General features: G+C 34.9%; 1 protein-coding gene across 1 annotated transcript in view; it reads left to right on the top strand.

Annotated features, from left to right (window-relative positions):
• The window catches only part of DMD (dystrophin), a 1,017,291-nt gene that overhangs the window by 107,261 nt on the left and 897,674 nt on the right, over positions 1–12,356 (top strand). Inside the window, exon 2 of the mRNA XM_034074486.1 lies at positions 545–606. Coding sequence (XP_033930377.1) covers positions 545–606 — 62 coding nt within the window. The remainder of the gene's footprint in view (positions 1–544; positions 607–12,356) is intronic.

Below are 12,356 nucleotides of genomic sequence, written 5' to 3'. Positions count from 1 at the left end.
GGAGGAAAAATATATAACAAATTGTGACAGCTCAATAGCTGCAAGGCAGAAAATGCATAATGTATGGCAGGAATTACCAATGGAGAACAATCATTGTGGTCTGGAGGACTTCCTCAAGAAATATGAGGATGTGCATATAAAATTATTATTTCAATCACTTATATAAAGGTGCTGTAGAAGAGTTTCCTATTGCTCATGTCATTGGGTAGCAATGACAACTTTTTTTTTTAATACTTAAATAAAAATAAAAATTTGAATGAGATAGTTCAGATCCTACTGCAAAATATTTTGTTACAGAGGAAAAGAAACCACAGGATGGGTAAGATGAGCTAGGGATATAGACCATGACTACGTAGGGAACCTGTAGGTTTTCTGAAACATGATGATATAATTGCCAAGGACAGAGTACATACAAATACATACCCTGAATTCATTTGAACTATCGTTAGTAACTTTACTACAAACCAAGACCAAAGTTTCAGTCAATTATACTATGACACTTTGTTGAACAATTCTAATCAAGTGCTTTACTTTTCTCTGGCAGATGAACGGGAAGATGTTCAAAAGAAAACATTCACAAAATGGATAAATGCACAATTTGCTAAGGTAAACACTTTTGTTTATTCATAAACAAAAATTTGGTTTGAATGTTTTTTTTTAAAAAAGCCCCTGATTTTCTTCCACTGAGATTTAATTTTCAAAATAAGTTACAAGTTTCAGATATTGTTGAACGTAGTTGACTGATCTGTTAGAAAAAAATCACCAAGTTTTAGTCCTTGGATTTCAGTAGAGATTGATATGTAAGAAGCTATCCTTTTAAAATGTTCTCTGCCTCTGTTTACTTTGCCTTTTCTCAAACTACTGATGCAGCTATATTACTGAATGTTTGCAGTCTTTGTTATGTTCCTAGTATATGGAGAAATTTTCTCTATTGAGCTTGTCTTTTCTTGCTTCTAATTGCAATCCCAAATTTAACAAAAGCAAATGAATTGGAGAGGAGCAAGGTCAAAGACAAGAGGTGTGATCCAGACAGTGAATTAAAAAGTCAATTATAATGTGTTTCGAAGTCATTATCTTTGGTAAAGATCTCAAATATACTTGAAAAAAGATAAAATAACTAGCTTATTTAAACGAGGTCCTCTGGCAGTATGCAATAATTTTGTCCCTAATACACAGAAAAAATAGAGCTCAAACTTGATTTTATTAAACATTTTTAAAATTGCTGGAGGATAATTACTGAATTGTATTTGCCAGTAATAAACTAAGGCATTCTCACAGTCTGTCATTTTATCTGGCAATGGACACTAATGAAATAGTACCTGTGATATATCTTCTCTTTAGTATGGCTTTTGATTGTGTCACATCTGCTTCTTCTTAAAAAAGAGGGGTAAGATTATCTGAATAGGAACACCATAATGTTGCAAAACACACTCAGTAATGGTGGAGTCCAGTAGGGAGTCCCACGGGTCTGGAGCATTTTCTGTGAGTACTTCAAGTGATTTAGACAGCACACATTTGTGCTCAGCATCTTTACAGCAGAGATGACTAGCAGTTTGGAGGACTGGATCAGGAGGAAAGACAGCCCTGAACTCAAATGATCCCTAACTAATCAATGAATTACAAGACAAGTGTGAAGTATTATATTTGGGACAGAAGTAAAATGTATGCACACAGAAGAAGCAGCAACTATTTTATCAGTAAAAAAGCAAAGAAAAGTCTGGAAATAGTGGTGAATCACAAACAAATCAGCTACATGGTAGTATTAAAAAAAAGAGGCATATATATTATGGCTGTGATAAGGGAAATACTTAACAGAAGGTGAAAGTTGTAATTATTTCATTTTACTTGACAACAGTGAGATTTTAACTTAAGTAGTTTGCTGTCTTGGTGTTCCATATATGAAGACATAGCCCTAGCAGTCATTGTCTGATACAAGCTAATTTGAAATATATTGCCAGTTAGGCCTTATTATGGTCACAGAAATAGTTGCAGAAAACTAAGAGTAACTGTTGCTTCTATATCTAAATCAAGTGTCATGTTCCTAGAGCAGTGCTTTCTCAGTAATAGTGATTTTATGCAATAGCAAACCTTTCAGTTACTGAGGAAATTTGGAAGAAGTATGCAGAAGAACAGTAATTGTGAGGGATTTAGAAAACATGACCAATAAGCAGATGGTTTTAATGGTAGGTTTGTCTCAGTTGTCTGAATTGATCTAGATGTCTTTCCTCCAATTCAAATTCAATGGAGTGTACTTCAGTGGTGTTTTAACTACCTTTTACTTCAGTTCTATAAATTTTTAGTTGTATGTGTACACACAATCATAAATATATTGGAGAAGTACTCATCTCCCTTTACTTCATTTGGATTCCAAGGAAAACCTGCTACAAACTATGGTGCAGGTTTTTCTTTGCCTCATGCATCACTTGTGTTTTGGACAAGGTCTTTTTATTTCAACAGTCAGTCTACCAAAAAACCCTTGATCTTTAAATCTTGGCTAAATTATTCTTTTCCTGCAAAGTTGTTATGTATAACCAAAGTACTTTTGTCTGAAATTGTAATTCCTACTCCTTTTACCAAACAGAAAATGAATTATGCAAAAAAATCTGTGCTTTAAAGATTACAGTATGTGACTAATCTATAAGCACCTCATCATTGTTGCAGTAAGAGAGCCCAAAAGTTGGCTTCTAATGTTTGTGAGTTAAAACATTTAGTAAATTAGAAGTATAGGATAAATAGAGAATATAATCCAAGTGACCTTTCTGTTTTCACTGCTCTAATCATAGACATTATGTATGGCTTTCTTTAGTGCTACCTTCTTGGTTTATCAACCAAATGGTATGCAATAAGTTGAAACTTAAGGCATCCTTAAAAAATTTAGAGCATATTGCTTTAATATAATTCTGTTCAGAAAGAACTTTTCTTTGTCCTCAAAAGAAGTTTGTTTATAAAATAGTTAAGTTCTGCAGGGTGTACATAATGATAGCAAAGTAAGGTATTGTAACCTAGTTTTCAATAATAGAACTATAGAATTAAAGCTCTCATGAAAGATCTAGTCCTGAGTAAGATAGTTAAGATCCTGTGTTTCATTTACAAAGTTTTCAGTTATTTGAAATTTTAAAAGTTGAGATCTGAGCAAAAACTATGTGTTTGGGGGAATGCAAATGCATCACAAGCCCTCAGGTATAGCTGCTCTCTGCTGGAACTTTGAAACCGCCACAACAATTATGTTAACAATGTCTGTACCCCATTTTAAATGAGCTTATGTTGCCTCACTGGTTAAACATCTTCGTTGTTCAGTGTGTAATAGGCTTCAAAATACAAAGTGTTACTGAAGATGAAAATGTTCTTTATTTACATGTATGAAAGAGCTTGTAAATGGCAATTAAGTTTAAAATGAAAACCTGAAAATTCCAGTGCCAGAACCAAAAGTTCCCAACCCTAAAAAGAAAAGTGCATGCTCCTATGACTAAAAAGACATACTGGCAGGTTTTTTTGTTCTCTCATTACAGAGGGGCTGCCTCAAAGTACTGACAATTGTACTGCCAGCAATAACAGTATGTGTTGTGAGTACAGAGAAGGCAAGCAGCTAATCATTGTAAATTTTGCAGCTTGAATTTTAGGTTAGACCCTTGTGGCCAGCTTAAGGTCAGCAGCTTATTCTGTAAGTGGGTTTTATAAATGAATAGTAATTTATGAATGAGTTTTCAACATTTCAATCTGCAATATTGAAAAACAGATGTTATTACTTGTAAATTCAGAGGCTTAAATAGGTTGTCCACATTTCTGCTATGTAAGTGTAGAAAATTCCATTATATAGTCAAAGAAGTCAGTATATGATAATACATGTAGACAAGTCAGAACATAGAACATGGTAGATGGAAGAAGAGGATATATATATATATTTTTAATGGTTGCTCTTCTTCATGTTTTGGAATTTTTCCTGTTGATATTGAAGAAGGCAGAATATGAAAATAAATTTAAGATAACCAATATTTTCATTTCTTAGCTTTATGTAAGCCGAAGATTGTGTGGTAAGGAACCTTTTTAATGGAGAATTTAAATTGTGAAGAATGGCCGTTTTTTATCAGCAGGCAGAAATATTAGAAGGTAGTGGCTTGTGTGGTGACTGTGGAATTAGGATGCCATTTTTGTAGTGATTATGAGAAGAAACATAGTAAAGATGTAGTCTATGCCAAAGAATATAAAGCTGACAGCCTAATTTAAGACATATATGGCTAACAGAACAACAATCAGCAAAATTAAATATACTTTTTGCTAATGAAATTGTTTTGAATAACAGCTAGATTGTTCAGGTAACTGGTATACACAGGGATAAAAGGACCTAAAGGGGGAGCATTGCTTACAACTTCACTTGAACTGCTTAGCAGTTAAAATAATTTCTTAACGAGCCAGTGTTTGCCTGTGACTTATATGATAGGTGGTGTTTTGACAGTCTCAGGTCTTTCCATCTTCTTGAGTTGATGGACAGCCTGAAATTATTCAAGACTCCTGTTTGCTTTAGTGGTCTCCTGTGATTGTAGATTAAATGCCTTTTGCATATCAAATAACAAAAATCATTGATACAAATTAAATGTTTACTGACCTATGGAGGAAATATATCAAATATTTGAGGGCCAGAGAGACTAGTGTAAGTCTGGCATCTGACAGAGAAATTTGCACTGCTGCTTTTGCTGCTTCCATGTTATCACTCACAAGAATTTTGAACTAAAACTAATTTAAAAAGCCACTAATAATAAAGTGAATTTGAAGTGTTGAAGACTCTGGGAGGGGAGCTGTCTGGTGAAGCTTTAATTTGTTTAATTTGACAAATTTCTTTACAATTTTGCTTCTATGGAAATGTGTTAGTCCCTGTGAATAATTTATGTCAAACTGCATCAGGTGAACCAATTCTTTAGCCATATTTCTGGGCTGCAATTATTAACCAAGAAAGGGAGCTGGAGGGAGGCAAGTTGCCAGCAAATCACAGAAACACAGATTAAAATACTCAGTATTAGCCCTGTCCAAACTGCTGTCTGGATAAATAACCTATAGGTCAAATGAAGACAGCTGCTTAGATGAGTGAGGTACTGGTAGGAAAACTGGAATTAAACAGTGAACTTAGAGATTCAGATCAGTGTGCTCAAAGTTCACTGATGTCTGCCCGTGTGCTGTATTTCCTAAAAACAGAGCAGTAGTTGCATATGCATGTCTATGAGTATAGAAAAGATCACTAGCTGTTTCATTTAATAAAAGTAATCAGTAGGGTTAGCTGCTGTTGTACTCTCTAGAGCTCAATTCTAAAGGAGAAATCCTACATCAACACTGACTTTGCAGGACGAACTTTAATATCATTGTAGACAAGTTCAGAAAAGTTCATTCAGATAGCTGTGGTGCTTTAGCCATTTACGTTTGCTCAGTTTGCTGAGCTCCATGTTGCCACAGATCATCCTGCAGACATTCTCAGTCAAAAGCATTTATATCTAGCCTTGTATTTTTCAACTTTGTTGAACTAGTACCTGACAATGCAGTGTAGTTGTGTTCTCAGTCTGTAATTCATCCATCATTACTGTTTTCAGCTAAAATCCCAGATATCAGCTCTTCCTACATTATCTGATACCCAAACTGTTCCATGTTTGGGTAGAACTAAGAGGAAGGCAGTTTTATTTATTTATTTATTTTAACTAATGCAAATTAGACTGACTTGCACTCATTCTCAATAATAGAGGGGGAAAATCTAACAATCTAACCAACCAAACAAAACCAAAGCAAGCTTATTCTTTTATTCTTTTCATTTAAGAGGAAAAAAGAGGTACTAAGACATTCTAAAAAGAGTAAGTGTAGTCAAAGTAAATGATGGTTGAATGTTGACCTTCCTCAAAGCTTTGGTTAACCAACACATGCTAATATCAAGTGGTATATCTACCAGGTCATAAAATAACATGTATTGTAAGGTTTACTTCAAAAGCTTATAGCTTTGTGCCCATATCCATTTACTTATTTGGGTCAGAAAACTTCTTCTGAATTTCACCAAAACCAAAGTTGTGCTCTATTCAAGCTAAGGAGCACTAATTTAGATATAAATGTCAAATAGGATCAGGTATCATGTGTAAGAGCATTGATTCCAGAACAAACAAAAGATGGTTTGTGAGTAAAATTTTGAAATTGTGTCTGTAGTAAGACCCTGTATGTTAAAGTTAATATGATAGGTGTCAGCTCCTTAACTAAACATTGATACTTTCTTTTTTAAAAAAAAGTATGTCTGAAAGGAAAATATCAGAAAACTACACAAATTGAAAATTGTACCATGTGATAAATCTGAAAAAAAATCACAGTTGGTATCATTCAATGCAAGACACCATGACTGATATTCACCCATCCTAAATACCTGATTAATCTGTTCTGCATCTCTGTTGCCAGCCTTTTTAAGTGCTACAGTGAAACTGATGAGGAATAGTTTACTAATATGGGAACCAAATTGCTTTTCTCTGCTACAGTGTGGCAAATAACCGGAACTCTCCTGGAAAATTAATAGTGCTTAACTTTGCTTTCCTGCTCTGTGTAATCAACACTACTCTTGGGACACATACTGTTTAAAAATACTGTGCTTTCTTATGCCAGTAACCTTTATATAATACATCTTGCAACAGTACACCAAAGGCTTGTCATGTCTATTCTGTATTATTAAAGCAAAAGTTTTTCTTATTTGTTTTTGGTTTTTTGTTTTTTTTCTTTTTTTTTTTTAAGCCAGATAATGTTTAAACTTGGTATAGAAAACACATTTGCATTGTTGAGTGATTTTCCTTTTTTTGGATGTCTCCAGAATACATAAGCAAGTGTCAGGCAAAAAACATGCTCAGTTTTATTTGCATTGATGTATGGTAAATTACCTCCTACATCTCCATATTCTCTTTTTTTTTTTTTTTTATGATGCAGTAAAATGGGATACAAGCTGTGTGAATATTTATTATGTTTCAAATAAATTTCCTTTGGAGTGAAAAATAACTTTAAAATTATTTTTACTGTACTCTTAAAGGTAATAACAATGGCAATATTACCATTTATTTTACTCAGAATTTCATTCTAGAACTTGAACTATCTATTAATGCATTTTTACAGATTTTTTTTTTATAATCAAGAAATTTGTCATCAGAAAGTTACTGTGAACAGAAACAGGACAGTTTAAAGGCGCAAATATCCTCATGCTTTGAACTTTGCATGTAACATCAACTCTTTGTTTTGCTTCCAAAGTAACTTTGCAGATTATTGTAAAAAATGTTTAGGACATGTCTCTTTTAAGAATGTAATATTTATCAGTATTTAACACTGCCTTATATAGAGGCCTGGATGTTGTCAGAGATTAAAAGAGACTCTTCATCAGGGGCTGTGGTGACAGGACAAGGACTAATATTTTAGAACCTAAATGGAGGAGGTTTAGGTTAGATAGAAGGAAGAAATTCTTTACTGTGAGAGTGGTGAGGCATGGGAACAGGCTGCCCAAGGAAGCTGTGGATGCCCCATCCCTGGCAGTGTTCAAGGCCAGGTTGGACAGGGCCTTGGGTGACATGGTCTAGTGTGAGGTGTCCCTGCCCATGGCAGAGAGGGTTGGAACTGGATGATCTTAAGGTTCTTTCCAACCCAAACCATTTTATGTTTCTAACCCCTTTACACTTACTGTAAAAACAAGGAACACCAGAAGCTAAGTGGTGTTACAATGCAGCATGACAAAACCAAAATACTGTTCAAGAGGATGGTCTTCTCTGTTTACTCTGTTCAGCACAAGCTGCATAACCCACTGTAGCAGCCACTCAGCTGGAAATGCCTTTAAAACTGTGAGCATAGAAAGGAACCCTTTTACTTGAAAACCTTGAGAAGACAAAAATGTATTTAGTTATGCTTCAAAGACACAAAGATGTATCAGATTAACAAAAGTGAATGGGTCTATATACTGGGGTTTGTTTTGTTGTTGTTGTTTTGTTTTTTTTTTTAAGCTGGTACTCAAAAGCAAAGGTTTTATTATGTATGCATGAGTGAAGGGATTCTACAATGTTTTTCCTCTATAATATTGTCCCATTGCCAGGAGATTTTACAACTTTCCCTGTTGTGTTTTTTCTTCTCCCAGAATGTCTAAATGACTGCAATTAAACAAGACAGCTCTTACAGAGCAGATCCATTTTCACTTTGATGAAAAGTGAAATTTCTTCTTCCACTTAACTATCTGTACATCTTTTAGTGGAGCTGTGGTTACTGGCTATGCATCTGAAGATCTTTTGCTTGCAAGTGAGACTTGCATGTCTGCTCCCTTGACTGCACAAGCAGTGACATGTTTTCTCTGCTTTGCCTTAGTGGGCATAAATTCAAAACTGGCTGCTGTTCAGGAGCAGCTTTCCCAGAACTTTATACCCACCTCAGAGCCTGGTTCCTGTCCTGAGCTAAGGTTCCCATGGGTGTTCAAGGCCTGGGACCACAGCCACCCTGTCCACGTGGGGAAATTCCCACCAGCCATAAGGCATTAGAGCTGTCACTGCTTCAATCTAGTCACTGAAGATTGTGTCCCATTCTCAGTATCTTTTATTTGCACAGGCAAAGGTTGTGCTACTTTTACAAATCTGATTTTAAGGCTTAAAATGTTTTCCATTAAAGTGGTTTCCCTTCCAAAAAATGTACAAGTATATTATCTTAGACAATTAGTGTTTGCATGACAAAACACTTCCACCACTTAAAAACCTTTGAGTTAATGCAGACTACATTTTAAGCCCTTGTATGGTAATTTAGTATCCAAGACCTTTCATTTGAAACTTCTGAGTGGATTGATAACATTAAGAAAATGGATTATAATATATGCATTTTTATTATGTTAAAATAATTTGCCTTTATATTCTTGCTTTTTATAGTCTCTTCTGGCAAAATAACAAGAGCTTCTCTCAGATGCATTAGACATGCTGAGCAAACATAGCAGCCGCTAGTATTGTCAATAGAGGGCACTGGACTTTCTCATTTCTGTGTTTACTGATGAAAAAAATAGTCAAGTGAAGTTCATTGAGCTCTTTTACCTTTTCCTTCTCACACTTGGATTTGCATCTCCTAGACTTATTCAAACTCTCATACTTTTTTGTTGCATTTTTAGGAAAAAAGATTAAAGAAAATTGAATACCTGCTATTCTTTTGAATTTATTATGATGTAGGTATCTTGAGGGGGGGAATAAGAATAAACTAAATATACACTACAATACTGGTCTCAGTAGTGCATATGTCTAGCTTTGTCTAGCTACTTTGCTCAGAATTCATTAGTATTACATCTAATCAACTTTAGAATCTCCAAAGCAAACCTCTTCATAGAGGCAGATAAGGCTTTAGTGGATTTTTTTTAGACTGAAAGTTCAAGAATTAAAACAGGAAAAAGAAAAACAAAACACATTTTTTGAGCTACTGTCATGATCATTTATGTGAACATACTGAAGCTAAAGCAAATTATACTGACTGTTTCCCCATCTGCTGCATACCATTCTTAAACCTCACTCTGCCTGTGATAGTGGGTACATCTTGTGCCTCTCAGACTCATATCTCTCTAGGCTGCCTTTGACATCAGGAAGTTTGGCCGTTCCTCCTGTGTTTAAACGACTAGGATATTTTTAACAAACACTCGGAGACAAAAAAAAACAATCAACCAAAACTCATACCCCAAAGTATTCAGTTTTGGGCAGACTGCATCCATGTTACAGATTGCATTATTGGATGTTGGTGTTTCAGTGTTGGTAATAAGATGGCCCTACCCAGTTCTACAAGCAGTTATATTTTTGCATATAGTTTCTGTGTTAGGCTTTGGGATACCTGCATTGTGTACAAAGACTTTATGTTCCTTCAAAGGGTGTGTTGATGGACATGATTTTACACCTGGATCAAAAGCAACTTTTATTGAGGTTAATTTCTTTAAACCACATGCCTGCATTTTAGGATCTATCTCTCAATGAAGACAGAAAAAATAACATTATGAAAGATGTTCCTATGGTAGAAGGGCGCTGTTAGAAATAATAATCTTATTTGTACAAGATTGCAAATAACCGTATTTGCCCGAAACCTTAAATATTTGCCTTTTAACATATGAAGTGGATCAGTCAGATCTTGGGAGTATTTCTGGACCAACACTTCAAGAATATGAATGCTTTTTACAACTGCTTACTTCTGTTATTTTTCTGTTTATATGTTTGGGTTGTTTTGAAAGTGAAAACCTGCCACTTCATACAAGATAGTTTCAGTTGTTTCTCAACAGCAGCAGCAAAATGGACATCGGCACACTATTAAATCTTTGCTTAGTGAATTGGTTTTATATATATAGAAAAAAAATCTTCTTTATTCCTGCTCTAGAATGTCTGCATAACTTGTAAATCTTTTTGTACTCTGTTTTAGAATACCAGTCTGATTAAATATTGATATTCATGTCACTGACTTTGCTAATACTTCCACTTTTTTCAAAGATCTACATGACAAGTGTTATTACACAGAATAGCCATTTTTCTTTTCTATCTGCTTTTCATAGTGTGTTTGATTGATTTGCCAGTTTAAACCCATCACATTTGCTTCCTGGTAATATTAGTGTGAGAATATATATAGCTGACTTAAAAATGTGATGCTTTTAGTGTGCTCAAGTACCTAGCATTTGTTCTATTGAAATTAAGATTTTTGGGGAAAATGATAAACAAGCAATTTCTTTGGTTCAGTCAACTCAGTTCTATGCTGACATAAGTGGAAGTTAAAAAAAAATCACAAAATATTAAAGGCAGGCATACTGGGCCTTTCTCATAGGCAAAAAATATTAGAAGAAGCTGCTTGAATGCTGCTCCAATATTCAAAAGCAGAGGAGATGCAATGGTAAAACATCTTATCTGATAATCTTCTATAAAGAGATTATAAGGAGAGTATTAAAAATTAAAACAAAAGTGGCTTCTAGCACTGACTGGGTCCCTTAAATGGGTTGTACAAAGGGGCAGGTTGTACATTTAATCTGCACTGAAAAGTTCCTGACATCACACAAACAGATTTCAGTTTGGAGTTGATTAAAGAAGCACCTAATTATGCTTGGAAATATTTTACTCCAGCCAGATTTCAGCCCACTGTATGTGTACCACTATACTTCAGCAAGTCCTGTTCAGCGACCTCTTTCTTGAAACTTAACTGATGAATTTAGGTAAGGTATTGCATTCATAGTTCATTTCTCTATCAATGTTTCTTTGAAATAATCTGAATTCTTGATTTTGTGTTTGTCTCCTTCTATCTCTGTTTTAATTTTTAGATAATATAATCAGCATTTCCATATATTGCATATATGCACATGAATTTGCCACATATTTTAATTGTTTTCTTCTGAACTACTTACATTGCATAACTGAGTTCAGGAAAATTGTTTAAGAAAAAAAAAAAAAGCAGAATAAAACAGACTTAGATTTCTGATTTTGATAGATACTATGCTTTGAGAGGTACATTCACTTCAGGACTTCAATATGTTGCTTCCAAGGTGCTTGCTGGTACAAAATGCTTTGATTCTTTTGTACTCCTTTTTTATCTTCTTTTCAACATAGCTCCTTTTTTTGAAGTTAGATATTACCACGCAGACTTAATTTGTCTTGCTTTCTTCTATGAAGACACCAACTTTTAATGCATATTTGTCAGTTACAGAAAGCGTTACTGACTGCCTTGTGTATTAGCCACATCCTTGTGTGTAGGACTGAATCAAGACTTGCTTTTCCTCTTCTTGAAAACTCTGGCTAGTTGCTTTAAGAATAGCTCCCTTACAGTGCCTCCAAAATTAGGGTTTATATCTTGTGCATACATGACATTTACAAAATCTGTAAGAGAGTGACTGAGATTTTTCAGTGCAGTCTGTCTGAGCATCTTTAGTTTTTTAGAGTCATTGCTATCATGGTGGCAAGATAATACACCTCCTTTAATAGGGTGGATTTTTCATGTTTCATGCCTTAGTTGAATACAACCCTATAATGTAACCCAATTTCTACCGGTGTGATAAACTGTGTTGCTTTTATCTGATTGCAGTATATGTCTGTCCTGGGTTCAGCAGTAGCAGTCATTTTTCTCCTTCTTAGTAGCTGGTGCAGTGCTGTGGTTTTGACTTTTGGCCTGGGAACAGCGCCAAAAACACCAATGTTTTTAGTTGTTGCTAAGTCATGTTTATTCTGATCAAGGACTTTCTGAGTCTCCTGCTCTGCAAGGGAGGAGGGGAAGCCGGGAGGAAACAGAGACAGGGCACCTGACCCAAACTGACCAAAGAGATATTTCATACCGCAGCACTATATAAACTGGGGGCAGTTACCCAGAAGGGTTAGATCACTGCTCGGTAGGGCTGA

This window comes from Melopsittacus undulatus, chromosome 2 (assembly GCF_012275295.1).
Source record: "Melopsittacus undulatus isolate bMelUnd1 chromosome 2, bMelUnd1.mat.Z, whole genome shotgun sequence".
Lineage (NCBI taxonomy): Eukaryota > Metazoa > Chordata > Aves > Psittaciformes > Psittaculidae > Melopsittacus > Melopsittacus undulatus.
This window is presented reverse-complemented; position numbering and strand designations above follow the sequence as displayed.